Below are 14,606 nucleotides of genomic sequence, written 5' to 3'. Positions count from 1 at the left end.
AGGAAAGTCTGAAGTGGTATCCGAGAACCGCAGTGTTGCTATTTGCTGTCAGATGCGAGGAGCTGAAACACTGAAGGACTGTTAGGCAGAAACCTGTGCAGTTCCCTCTGGGACCACTGCAAAAAGTTTAAGTCTACAGGAGTTAGCAGTAAACCCAATTGGTAGCAGTCTGTAAAACCCAGATTTACCTGGTAGCTGTGGCTGAGCAGTCAGACTTCTCTCAAGACGAGTTAGGCCGTATTTGGAGTATACAAGATAGGGCAATTTACACAGTAGAACAAGCAGACACGGATCAGAGCTTGGGTGTAAAGATATATAATTATTTATTTAAAAAACACATCTATGGAAAACACACTGGCACTAATATGGCAAACAACTTCAATCACAGTTACTATAAGTATAGATCAATCCCATAACAATAGTTCGACAAGTCTAGGTTCAACTGCACCACTTATTTGCAGACAGAGGTGAATGCTTTAACCTAGATGGCACTCTAGTATTCGTTAGAAAGGGAGAGAAAAAGGCACGGTATGAAACCAACTCCGTACCAACACTTCTACGAAACAAATGCAAGGCGAGCAAGGCAGGGTCTACTGTAAATCACAAAGTTCGGAGGCCAGGCCCACTCGGAGAGAGGCAAGGCTGTATGTCCCAAAAAGTATCACAATGGAAATGCACTTCAAGTCTTTGTAGCAAAATGTCACAGAAAGGTTGGACCAGTTTTAGAACAAAAAGTTAAGAATGTCTGGAGGCAACCCAATGGAAAGGTAAGGATTTAAGACACCTGACACTAACTGTCACAAGGGAAGCCAGGAGGCCCCAGTACCTTGACAGTGAAGAGACAGCTCCGGCGGGGCAGTTGTTCCTGGTGGTGGATGCAAGTCGGGGCTTTGCCAGAAGATGAGGTGATCTCGTCGTCGAGGAAAGTTGAAGATCGTTGCACCACCAGGGAAGAAACCAGCCGCGGAGTGGTCAGTCACAAGGCACCACCTTTTGGTCACGGTACAGTGGTTAGTGGCTATCCGGTTGCCGGGGTGCTCAGCACGGGCAATTCAACCACTAGATGTCCTGGAAACGAAGAAAAAGCAAGGGACTGGTTGTTCCCACCAGTCAGGGGAAGAAGACTCTCCAGCAGGGAGATCTCCTCTGTCGTTGGGAAGTGGTGAGTTGGTTCTGCAGGGCTCCACCGGAGGTGTCGTCGTTGCAGGTCAGCTCAGCTTTACCCTCGTCGGATTCTTAGGTCCTGTGGCGACTTCTGAAGTTCCAGTCCCAAACGCCCTGCTTTTATGCAGAAAACCCCCATTCATTCAGCCTATCTGTCAATCAAACATGCTAAGTGGTGAGCGGGGCGGCTCACCACTCGGGCCAATCACACCAGAGTGCGACTTGAGTTGGCAAGGCAACTCAGTGCAGGGTGCCTAAACCCCCTCCCACACCCCCTGTGGTACCCAGACAGAATGGCACCACTCTGGAGGGCTTCTGTGCAGAAGCCTGCCAAAAGTGGAACAAAGGGCTCAACCTTTGGTTCGGAGTTACAGAGGCGAACACATACGCCATTTTAAAAACCGAGTCCTAGCAGAAAATACCAACCGGTGGATTTATTTAAGACAAATAAACTGGCGGTATGTTAGAGACTAACGTGAAAAAGTATTAGCCTCCAACAATGGGAAGAATCCCATAGGAATATATTCGAGGTCGAATATAAAAAGTAGTATCCACTGCCACCAGCCAAAACTCGACAAGGGGGACGGGACAGTGCCCCCTCGAACAACAGACCCAGGGGTAATCGAATTACCCCTACCAGTACATCCACAATAGGATGGTTTGTACTAGTTCTGTTAGTAAATTTAGGTCTAGTAAAGCCAATGGTGACTTTACATGCCCTGGGAGACAGTAGTCAGTCCCAGGGTATGGAGTCTATGGTGGGGATCCGCTAAGGACACCCCAGTGTTACGGCACGGAGGGTGTGGTGCGGTGTAACACACATAGCAAAACATATGAGGCCCTATGGAGTAAAAGACCCCATAGCCCATAGAACACATTGACATTCAAAGAAATCAACCACATTCATGTCCAAGAGTGGGAGGAAATTCAGCCTAAACAGAGAATTCTCCCTAACAAGGACCACTGAATTGTAGTTTGCCCATTGCTACCGCTGACCGTCCCATTGCAGAGCAGGAGTCCCCAGACGTCCTCCCTCTTGTCCCCACGACTGAGGCTAAGGAACAACAGGACATGCAAAGCTGTACAGGAACAGAAGCTAGCTGGAACCATTTCTTCTAACCAGAGGTATTGTAAAGTCTAAGAGAACTTACCTCTTGCTGTGTAGCCTTGCTAGCTCTCAGTTGAGACCAGTCTTGGTTACCTTGCAGAGTTGCTAAAGCTTTGCACCTCACAAGCTCTCAGCGTGTGGCCTTTCAGGTGTTCTATTTTCAACAAACATTTTTACAAACATTGTGCAAGACTTTTTACCTACCTGCAAAGAAGATCTTCAGCTCCCCTTGACATTGTGCAATTAACATTGGCTGTCCTGGCTCCGTGAGAGACTCCTCTTTACCTTTGACTCTGTGCTTGTTATTTGCCATTGGAAGGTTTCCTTAAAAGTACTTACCTGTTTATGAGTTATTTGTTAACCTGTGTTCTTCCTCTATTCTATCTTTTTCAACATACTCAGTATTGCTCTAAATGTACCAGTGATAAATCAATGTCCACAGCGTCCTGGCTATTTAAGTCACCTGAGGGTGTAGGAAGTGTCTGTATGCCACCCCCAACGGGTATCATCTGATTTACAGAAACTAAGAGTCTGTTTTGAAGTACATTTGAATTGCTACATGTATTGCTCCCTTCTGAAGAAGGCTTTACAAGTGCCTGTGAAATAAATAATAGTTTTATCAAGAAACCTTGAGTCTAAGGGCCTCATTACACGGAAGGCGGTGAGCCATGGCGCTATTAGCGCCATGGCTCATGCCGGTAAAATACCGGCACCGCCTTGGCGGAAAGGGGATTTACCGCCCCATTCCAAGGTTGGAGGGGCGGTAAATCCCCCTTCCGCCATTGCCCTTCCCCTTCCCCATTCCCATTTCTGCCCCATAGGGCTCTATGGAAATGGGGAAGGCGCTAATTACGGCACCGCAATTTTGCGGTGCCGTAATTAGCTCCGAGGTCCCTTAGCGGGTTGGATTTTAACGCCTGCAAGAAGCAGGCGTTAAATCCTCCAACCCGCAAAGGGACCTCGTAGTACGGCGGTAAGGGTTAACGGTCACTGTTGCCATTAACGGTGACCGTTAACCCTTACCGCCGTCCGTGTAATGAGGCCCTAAGTGTTTATTTGGATAACTGTATTGTGAAACTCTGTGTCACAACATTACTGCTCACACTGACCCCTCTTGAGATAAGCCTGGCTGCTCGCCCACACTACCAACCTGTGTAGTTCAGACTTATACCAAAGGTTGGATCCCTATTGCCAGGAGGTCTAGGTTATTGTCGTGCACCCAAAGGGTACTACATACAATCTTGCCTAGCATCACTCAAAGGAATTTCCCACCCTGGATGTCAGGGGAAGGAACAAGAAAGGACAATGGGCACTAAAATGGTGAAAAAAACAAGACAGGTGCCATTTTGGTAAAGTGAGCACCCATGGGTGCCTTTACTGGGGCTGTGCAAACGGCCTGCGGTAAAGGTGCACCGGATGAATAAAAGGTATCACTGCTATGAGCAATTAAAGGCAAGTTTGCCCTTGTAACATAATTGTTACATTAAAAATGAGAAAGGGGATACTAAGTATCTCCCCAGCACTCCACATAAGGTGGTGGGGAGGGGGGGTGCTAGTCTCACTTATTAAAATGTAAAAGAGATTCAAAGATCCTTTCTACTCCTGGGAACTGTAGTGCTCACAAGGTTAGCCAGAGAAAGTTAAAAGGGAATTCCCTAGGGCAACGCAGCAACAATAGGCACTTATTGCCAAAAAGCTGTCAGACACTGTGGAGCGTTCTAAAGAATGAGACCAATACAAAGAGTCAAAGAATCTGTGGGTGTGGGAAAAGGTTCCCACTCACAGAGGTATAAGGACAAATGATCCACCAGGAAAAGAAAAACGTTCTGGGGGTTGACACAGGTCAGGAAGATTTATCATTACTATGAAAATCTTACCTAACACTTAGGGCCCTAAAGAGGACCTCCAACACCAAATGACTCAAATAACAAGTGGCAGAGCTGCACTCCTAGCGTGATGTAACGCTGGTGCAGCTAGGGACGTGGGTGCAACTAGGGACGTGTCATAAAGACATGCAATGGAATAAGAATAGGAACCCTGGCAGTAGATGGCTGGCACGTGTGATGTATGCCAGACTTGTCTATGTAGCAAACACCTTCCACACTAAACATAATGATTCACAAAGCATCAGAGCTCAGGTTTCCTTACGAAATTATGTATCTCCCCGTGTTAAACACTTTCCCTCAAATAGAGATGTGTGTCCCCTCAGCCCCGGTTCCAAGTATGGATTTAGCTTAATTTCAAGAAGGAAACATTTCCTGTCTGCGTGTACATTTGGTTGCTTTATATTGCATTCATGAGAGAGCGAGAGAGAGAGCGAGAGAGAGAGCGAGAGAGAGAGAGAGAGAGCGAGCGAGAGAGAGAGCGAGAGAGAGAGCGAGAGAGAGAGAGAGAGAGAGAGAGAGAGCGAGGGAGAGGGGGAGGGAGAGGGAGAGAGAGAGAGAGAGAGAGAGAGAGAGCGAGAGAGAGAGCGAGAGAGAGAGAGAGAGAGAGCGAGAGAGAGAGCGAGCGAGAGAGCGAGCGAGAGAGAGAGCGAGCGAGAGAGAGAGAGAGCGAGAGAGAGAGCGAGAGAGAGAATATATGTGTTTTGAACGGTTAGCATCCAAAAACTATATTGAAAACTATATGCAAACTCTAAAAGGATGTTTTAGATCATTAAACTGTAATCGTTGCAGATTTTATGAACCTGCTTCAGTATCATTTGAGGTCCAGGTGGACACTTGGATTCACCCAGAATTACCCAGGGTGTTGATGGGAATTGAGGACAGGAATTGGCAGTACCATGGCATGAAATAATAACTGAACCTTCTGCTCCTTTCAACAGGGAATACCAGGTACGTGCAACCAAAGCACAGAAAATGGGGCATGCCGAAAAAGACCAGAAATCACACAGAAGAAAGACAATCCCAATCCACTGAACTATTTAGGGAATTGACACAGTCACACGAGAACCAAATACCTGGAATATGTACGGACTGTGGGAAAACATTCACACTTCCAACCGGCCACATGAAATCCCATAAGTGCGCAGACTGTGAAAATAGCTCCATCAGGAACTCTCAACTTCACCGGGAAAAAAAGGCTTTTACTAAGCAGGAAAGGTTCAGTCGCAGCATTCAGAGCAGCGGCCAAGGAATCGAGGGTGTCAGTAAGACTTTTGACTGCATAGAATGTGGTAAGCAGTTTAGGATGGCTTCACACCTGATGTACCACCAGAGATCTCACAGAGGGGAAAAGCCCTTTCAATGCACACAGTGCGAGAAAAACTTCACTCGGAGGTGGTACCTCAGCAAGCACCAGTTGACCCACAATGGGGAGAAGTCGTACAAGTGCACAGAGTGTGAGAAAAGCTTTTTTCATCCCTCTGCTCTGATACGGCACCAGAAGACCCACAGTGCTAGGAAGCTCGACAATTGCACAGAATCTGGCGAGCAGCTTGGGATCGAGTCTAAAGCAAGTCAGCTGCAGAAGAATCGCATAGTGTGGAAGCCTTACCAGTGTACAGACTGTGAACTAACCTTCACTCGCATCTCCAGCCTGCACACCCATCAGAGGGTTCATACTGGACTGAAACCTTTCCCGTGTTCAGAGTGCGAGAAAAGCTTCACTCACAAGTCACATCTGTTAAAGCATCAGAGGATCCACACTGGTGAGAAGCCCTATGAGTGCACACAATGCGGAATACATTACAATCAGATGTCAACTCTGAGGGAGCATCAGAGAGCCCACTCAGGGAACAGACCATACCACTGCACAGAGTGTGGAAAAAGCTTCAGTCGCAGAGCAGAACTCTATAGACACCACTGGACCCATACTGAGGAGAAACCCTACCAGTGTACAGAATGTGAGAAAGGCTTCACTCACAAGTCAGATCTGTGTGCACATCAGAGGATCCACACGGGAGAGAAGCCCTATGAGTGCACGGAATGCAGAAAGCACTTTAGGCGAACGTCACACTTGATTGATCATCAGAAATCACACACCGGTGAGAGACCATACCAGTGTACGGAGTGCGATAAACGGTTCACTCACGGCTCATCCCTAAAGAAGCATCTCCAAAAAATGCATACTGATGGAAAGCCCTACGAGTGCACAGAATGTGGTGAGTGCTTTAGGGAAGAGGCAAACCTGGACCAACATACAAAATCCCACAAAAGTGAGCGGCCATACCGCTGTACTGAATGTACAAAGAGCTTTACCCGGAGGTCTGACCTCATACGTCACCAGAGAATACACACTGGGTTAAAGCCATACAAATGCACGGAATGTGGTAGGCGCTTTAATCGGTCATCAAACCTCAGCCAACATCTGAGAGCCCATAGAGGAAACCCGAGGCAGAGGAATCGTGCAGAAAAAAACACTGAAAAGAAGGCTGGCTGATGCAGAAGTTCGTCAGTGCGTTTTGCATGCAGTACTGCAGAAACACAAACTAGTACAGATAATGAAGGAACGTCATAATCTTATGTGATACACTAATACCAACTGTGTGATGCAAATCAAAGATGGGCAAACAGATGTTGACAAAGAGAAAAATATAAGTATGTTGTGTAATAGAGAATTGGTTCATAAAGTGAAGAGGCAGACAATTAAGAAATACTGATAAATCCAATCAGATTTATGCATGTTGTTGAGTAGGAAACCACGAAAGTGTTAATGGGCTTATAATATGGTGTTAATCTTCCGTTCCAAGGGGCTATAATGGGGGGTAACGGCCCAGAGCCCAAGTTATCGGCCTGAGAGAACCGAGGGCACTAGGCCGTTATCCCCCGTTACAGCCCTTTGAACGGGGGATTAGCATTGTTAGCACCTCGGGTTACCAAAGCAGTAACTTAAAAAAAAGTATTTTCATTCATTCAACAGAACACTGCGCGCAACACGTTGAATGAAGGAAAATACTTGATCAAGATTGACGCAATGGTTATAGTAGGCTGGGCTGCATACGGAGACCCTCTTCTATAACTATGGCGGCCGGAGAAGGGAAGCTACTGTGGTACTGCAACAATCAGGTAAGTGGGGAGGGGGTTGGGACGGAAGGTGGGGGAAAGATGGGGCCCCACGGCAGGAGAGGCATCCTGCAGGTTCTGTGGAACGCGGGCTGAGCTTACAGGTTTCAGCCCACGATCTGCAGAACCTGATTGGCTGCGCTCACCCCGCCCTGGGTGCTAATATAAATATAATCCTCCAAGCACCAAAACACACGCAGCCTCTAGGGCTAAGACCATAACAACTCCAGAAAGAAGCTATCTCAGACAGAATGTAGTCTCCTTCAGCAATTTGTAATGTCCCGACAAGGTTCCTTTTTTTGGTGTGCGCCTATCTACACAAATGAATCAGCCTGGAGACATTAACCAGGGCTAGAAAATGTGCAGATCATTATTACAGTGTTCCTCGACTCAGAATCTAATCAGCAACCTGGATACACTTATTCCAGGGCAACCAGGGTAGTTAGCCAGTGCCGCCACACTGACATCACTATTTAACATGCTCCACATAGTCAGAAAGCTGCAGGTCTCTAATTCTAGAACTAAAAAGTGCAGATGCTGCAAGACAACTTAATATTCCTGCGCCTTCCTCCAACTCCTGACAAAGTCTCAGACACGCATGCTGATGTGTTCCCACAGAGCTGGCATGTCCTCCACCCACCTGATAGGTCTTGCTGAAGGCAATTGTGCCCAGATCTGTACAAGTCACATACTGCAATGACAAACCACACTGATTAATAACTGGGTGTGGCCCCCAACTGCATTTGGGTGCAGCCCACATCTACCGAACAGCTGAGTTGCTTGCGTGCAATCAGGAAGTGGCTTTAGACTTACAGTTCTCCTAAGCAGCGTCATAGCAGTCATTGGTGTACCCATGATTTGTAACCAGCTAAGTTGACGACCACTGGAGGGCCACATTGAGGGGACCTTTGCTGCCCGAGTACCAGTATATAGAGAGAATGGGCCTTATTCCGAGATTGGAGGTAGTCATGGCGCTATTTGCGCCATGACTGCCTCCAATAACGGGTCCGGCACCGGTTTGGTTCAATGGGTACTTACCGATGTAGTCTGACCTTTGCGGGACCAGTAAATCCCAATTGAAAAAGCAATTCCCCATTCCCATTTGAGCCCCCATAGGGCTCAATGGGAACGGGGAAGGCGCTAATAACGGTACTGCAATTTGCGGTACCGTTATTGGCTCTGAATCCCCATAATGGGTCCCGTCCATAACGCCTGGTCAGACCAGGCGTTAAAGGAGGGACCCGCTAAGGGAACTCGTAGTAGGGCGGTAAGGGATTACCGGCACCGGTCTCCTTATCGGTGCCTGGTATCCCTTACCGCCCGACTCGGAATGAGGCCCACTGACCGCTACGTACTTAACAGTCCCTATCTGGTATGCTCAGACCACTCTGTAATCCTGTTTTGAACCTGTGCCTTAGTATGTAGAAGGCCTCACGACACAACAGGTCCATATAATTTCATGAAATTTCAATGTCAATCTGTTTTCAGATGAAGATAACGAAGGAAGTATAATTTAGGATTAATTATTGGATGCGGTACATAATGCTACACATGGAGAGTGAAACAAATATAAGGCTTACGCTGTTTTCAGGGTGCCATCTTTAATCTCAGCTGCTATTTGGGCTACAGCAGCTCGCGGTTTTAAACATGGCTACATTCGTTAAAGGGAAAACGCATGCAGCGCTTCATAATTACCCACTATGAATCTAGAACACTTTGCTGTGGTGAATACCTGAATTTCATGGTAATCACCATTTTGCTCATTTTCTGGCCCTGTGTTGCTATTATGATGCAACCAGATTTACTGCCATCTGCACTTCTTCGCTGGGGGCCAATCGCAAGTTGGTCAAGTGGCATAAACAGTATTGAATACACGTAAGGGGCTCCAAAATGCAACTGACAAGAATGGTTTGAATTGATTAGTCCACACCTGCCTTTAAACCAAAGAAACTGGCATTTACTTGAAAAGGAGTACATGTGAAATTCAGACATCTCCTTATGATGTACATGGGGGACAACCTCATCCCCCCACCACCCTACACCCATGCCCATAAACTCCAAATGAGAGATGGACGCCTCTCCCACCCCAGTCCTCATGAAGCGTACCACCACCACCACCTTGGACTCAAAACAAACCAACTTTCAAATGAAACTACTCCTGTTGCTGTTCACTCCATATTTTCAAGTTTTCCACAACCCTCACTCCCATTCCCCCCAGGTGCCCTTTCACTGGTCGCTAAAATGCCCAAGGAACAGTTGTAGGCTACAGCACACAGAGTCCATTTGAAGGTTTTTAATCTTTTCGATGAGTTATGTTTTGTATCACTCTTTAGGGAACCTTTGATGCACTTTGAAAAGTTAAGGTTTCTGAAGTTTTACTGCTAAATAAATCACATAATGGAGTCAACAAACCCTCCACAGGATTAAAGCTATTAGAGCTGTGAACTGACATACAGGGCCTCATTACGACCCAGGCGGTAAGTTACCGCCTGGGTCGTACCTTTACCACCATGGCGTAAACTATGTTTACGCCATGGTGGTTGGCGGATTTACCGCCCCATTCCGAGGTTGGCGGGGCGGTAAGTCCCCATTAACCCATTTACCCTTCCCCATTCCCATTTTTGCCCCATAGGGCATAATGGGAGTGGGGAAGGCGTTAATTACGCCACCGTAAATTACGGTGGCGTAATTAACAACAAGGTCCCTTAGCGCCATGGATTTTAACACCTGCTAAAAGCAGGTGTTAAATCCTCCATGGCGCTAAGGGACCTCGGAATCAGGCGGTAAGGGTCGGCGCTGTTTACGCCGCCGTAAACCCCTTACCGCCTGGGTCCTAATGAGGCCCACAATATTCAAAAGAATTCACCTGCTATATAGAATAGAATTTCTAAACTTAGCTACCATATGCAATATTTTCTAATATTGTTTTCAACGATGTAGAGTTTAGCCCAAGAAGTGTAATACCTTTTGTGTGGGGTTGGCCTGCTCACTCTTTTCATTCTGTAATCTGTTTTTGGTAAGTTGTTTTTGTCATCCGTTCTGAAGGGACTAGTCATGTAGGACTAGAACAGACATATTGAGAATGAAAACAGAAAGGTTTTGGTTTGATAACAATTGTCTAGAAGAAAAAGGATATTAGCCAAAGTTATAAATTTCTGGAACTCTCAGTGCGCAATCTGGCCTTGGTGAGGTCAGATTGCCTTCCCTATGGGACACCTCTGGAAGACCATCGGATCCAACCATGTTCTTTACTGTGGGTTCTTGTAGCCAAGGACATTTCAACTTTGGCCAGAGCAAGTTCAGGGAAAGCCATTGTCAAACCGCCTTAATGGAACAAGACTCTGGCAATTCTGGTATCCTATGATTTATTATTGCATTGAAATACAGCAACACGCCCAGAGGAAGTACCAAAACTGCACTTCTGTAAGCGGTAAAAGGCAGACACGCTATGGATGGACTGTGCCATTTCAATGAGGCATATTGCGCCTTTCCTCTTATTCAGCTTTTTAGTTGTGCAGGGATAGTCAGCTTCTGCCCAGAGCGATATAAGCTTAGGCATTTTTTTGGGCCACCTATTGGCACCACCAATGGAACTCCCCCAGGGAAATGGGGGTTGCTCTAAAGGGACTTGAACCTGAGGTTGCCGGGTCCACAGAGGTTACTTTAGGAAGCATTTAACTTGCTATGCAATTTGATTTGCTAAATCCATAAATTGTGTAGCACATTTTCAAGACTGATAACCTGTTGTAAAATGTCACTTACAGCAGGTACAATGGCATTTGAAAGAGCATTAGTGGAAGGTCTGTACGAAGAAAACATCTACAGGTGTGAGCTGAAGAAGTTTGGATTGCCGATTGCATTTGTGTGCATATGTCTCCTTTGTGTTGTGCCAAGAGTATGTTTCTTAAAGCCTGGCTGGTAAACCAATGGCACAAGCTCTCACCACCGATGGCATTGAATGAACGAGAGCGCGGGGTGCTACTTGCCATCATGGAAAACTGAATGTACTATTACATTTCACACCAGAAAGACACTCTGCAGCTGTGGATTTAGGGATGGGAATTTGATGAGGATGTGACATTGAAACCAAAATAGTTGTTTTAGTGATTGTTTTGTGTAAAAGGGACCTGAATACCAAGGAATGGCCACATGTGTGTGAAGGTAATGATATTTAATTATTTATAGCTAGGATAATATGTGTGTAGACCTGATTGGAACAATGTTTAGTTCATATAACTGTGAATATTTGTGTAGGCCTGACAAGAACAATGTTTAGTTCATATAACTGTGAATATGTCTGTAGGCCTGTTAGGAACAATGTTTAGTTCATATAACTGTGAATATGTGTGTAGGGCTCATAGGATCAATGTCCAGTTCATGAATTGATTTGACATTAAATTGCCTGGACTTTTTTTTAATGAACTTGTTGTTCCCTCATTGCACGGTGCTTTCTCATTGATGTACTGGTCCAAAGTGCACTTGCTTGGGTTACACGGCTTAACTGTCTTTCGGCACAGGTTGCATAAATGCATTCCACCCCCAAGTCTTCCCTCTAGCGAGCTCAAGAAGTCCCAGAACTATGACCCAATGGGTAATGACATGGGTGAGGATGACTTCTGACATACTTTAAACTCTGTCCACCCTGCAAGGGCAGGCAATAGTGCAGTGGCCCCAGACTCCTCTTAAGCCACCTGCTGGGGGGCCATCATTGGCTCCACTGCTTAGTGTCTTTCTGTCTTCAGCAGTATCACAACATCCTGCTGTTCTCTCTCCTTATCATCCGCCAGCACCCGTTTGGCTGGCTTTCCTTGATGTTGGGCACCAGCACCTCCTGGGCAGCTTCAACCTCCGTATACTAGTCCATGTTGTTCAGGAACTGTTGGAGTGTCTCTCGAGGTACCACAATCTTCTCCGTATTGGTAGCCAAATCATCCAATTGTGTCTCGCCAGCTCCTTCGACCAGCTCTGGCCGAAGGTGGCCTTGCCTCTCATCTCCCCCTTCTCCAGTGCTCCTGCACCTTCCATCTAGACCTCCTCAAGCAACATCTGCCACTCTCTGCCCTTTTGGAGCAGGAGGGAGTCATGTTTTCTAACTATGCAGATGACACTCAATGTGTCATCCTGCTGACTGGCTTTTATGCCACAGATGAAGGTGAACTTAATAGAGTCTACTCTCTGAGTGCGAATTGGATGGACGGCAATGATCTCTCCCTCAACAGAAGTAAAACTGAGTTTGATGACTGTAGGCACTGCATCAATGCTAGCAAAGTTGCGCCCTGACTATTGCTGCTTTATACTTGGGGAAGTGAAACTTTATCCACAGGCAAAAGTAAAAATCCTAGGGGTTACTCTTTATCAACTATTGAATATCGGATGTCACATGGTTTGCCTTGCCTCAGCAGCTGTTTATTATATGAAGCTGCTGGCGCACCTGAGACCTTTCATTTTCCAAGATAACGCTGCAACCATAGTGAGAGCTATTGTTTGTTCTAAGATAGATTGTACTAGTACTCTGGTGGGCCTACGTAAGGCAGACATCAACAGACTCCAGGTCGCCCAAAATGGAGCAGTCCAAGTCGTAGTTGGTCTCTCCGGCCGTGACCATGTCTCAGCGTCGAGGCGGCTCTCCATTGGCTCCCGGTGGAAACTCCAATCCGCTTCCGCCTTTTGGTCATTACATTTAAATGCAGATCCGGCCTTCTGCCCCTGTAAAAGCTCAACGGTAAAAAGGTTAATAGCAGATCCCTTTAGTCCAATAATCAGGACCGGCTGGTCACGCCTAGATGGAAAACGAACAAGGTTGAAAATGGAGCCTTCTTCGCTGCAGCCCCGAAGGCTTAGAACTTGCTCCCTTCCGAGCTACGCGGTCTTACCTCCCTGAGTCTTTTCAGAAAAAAGCAGAAAGCGTGGCTGTTTTCATAACTTGATTGGATGCCTCCCTCGCCTCCCTCCTATCTGACGATTTCTGTGCTCTGCCCTCACCTACTTCTTCCTCCATGCGCTACGTAAATATAATAAAGTAAAGTAAAAGCAATGTCTTCCCCTCCTCAAGCTGCATCTCCCCTCCTCAAACTCTGTCTTCCCCTCCTCAAGCAGTCTTCCCCTCCTCAAGCTGCATCTCCACTCCTCAAGCTGTCTCTTCACCTCCTCAAGCTCTGTCTTCCCCTCCTCAAGCAGTCTTCCCCTCCTCAAGCTGCATCTCCACTCCTCAAGCTGTCTCTTCACCTCCTCAAGCTCTGTCTTCCCCTCCTCAAACTGTCTCTTCACCTCCTCAAGCTCTGTCTTCCCCTCCTCAAGCAGTCTTCCCCTCCTCAAGCTGCATCTCCCCTCCTCAAACTCTGTCTTCCCCTCCTCAAGCAGTCTTCCCCTCCTCAAGCTGCATCTCCCCTCCTCAAGCTGCATCTCCCCTCCTCAAGCTGCATCTCCACTCCTCAAACTGTCTCTTCCCCTCCTCAAGCTCTGTCTTCCCCTCCTCATGCTCTGTCTTCCCCTCCTCAAGCTCTGTCTTCCCCTCCTCAAGCTGCATCTCCACTCCTCAAACTGTCTCTTCACCTCCTCAAGCTCTGTCTTCCCCTCCTCAAGCAGTCTTCCCCTCCTCAAGCTGCATCTCCACTCCTCAAACTGTCTCTTCACCTCCTCAAGCTCTGTCTTCCCCTCCTCAAGCAGTCTTCCCCTCCTCAAGCTGCATCTCCACTCCTCAAACTGTCTCTTCACCTCCTCAAGCTCTGTCTTCCCCTCCTCAAGCTGCATCTCCACTCCTCAAACTGTCTCTTCACCTCCTCAAGCTCTGTCTTCCCCTCCTCAAGCAGTCTTCCCCTCCTCAAGCTGCATCTCCACTCCTCAAGCTGTCTCTTCACCTCCTCAAGCTCTGTCTTCCCCTCCTCAAGCAGTCTTCCCCTCCTCAAGCTGCATCTCCACTCCTCAAACTGTCTCTTCACCTCCTCAAGCTCTGTCTTCCCCTCCTCAAGCAGTCTTCCCCTCCTCAAGCTGCATCTCCACTCCTCAAGCTGTCTCTTCACCTCCTCAAGCTCTGTCTTCCCCTCCTCAAGCAGTCTTCCCCTCCTCAAGCTGCATCTCCACTCCTCAAGCTGTCTCTTCACCTCCTCAAGCTCTGTCTTCCCCTCCTCAAGCAGTCTTCCCCTCCTCAAGCTGCATCTCCACTCCTCAAACTGTCTCTTCACCTCCTCAAGCTCTGTCTTCCCAGCCTGGCTAACAACTCTGTCTCACCCCATAGCCCCAGACACATCCTGCAAGTTAAAGGTGCCTACAATAACAAACAAAAAACAAATGGATTCCCACACCCCACACAATGAGAAAGAATTCCTAAAATA

The 14,606-nt window shown here is 47.2% G+C and overlaps 1 protein-coding gene across 1 annotated transcript in view; it reads left to right on the top strand.

The window, feature by feature from the left end:
* LOC138565942 (zinc finger protein 345-like) overlaps positions 1-11,693 on the top strand; it is a 122,393-nt gene extending 110,700 nt beyond the window's left edge. Inside the window, exon 7 of the mRNA XM_069643048.1 lies at positions 5,097-11,693. Within this exon, the coding sequence (XP_069499149.1) occupies positions 5,097-6,652 (1,556 nt within the window). The 3' untranslated portion in view covers positions 6,653-11,693. The remainder of the gene's footprint in view (positions 1-5,096) is intronic.
* The last annotated feature ends 2,913 nt before the right edge of the window (positions 11,694-14,606 follow it).

Source organism: Ambystoma mexicanum, chromosome 1p (genome assembly GCF_040938575.1).
Source record: "Ambystoma mexicanum isolate Mex_15411 chromosome 1p, UKY_AmexF1_1, whole genome shotgun sequence".
Classification (NCBI taxonomy): Eukaryota; Metazoa; Chordata; class Amphibia; order Caudata; family Ambystomatidae; genus Ambystoma; species Ambystoma mexicanum.
This window is presented reverse-complemented; position numbering and strand designations above follow the sequence as displayed.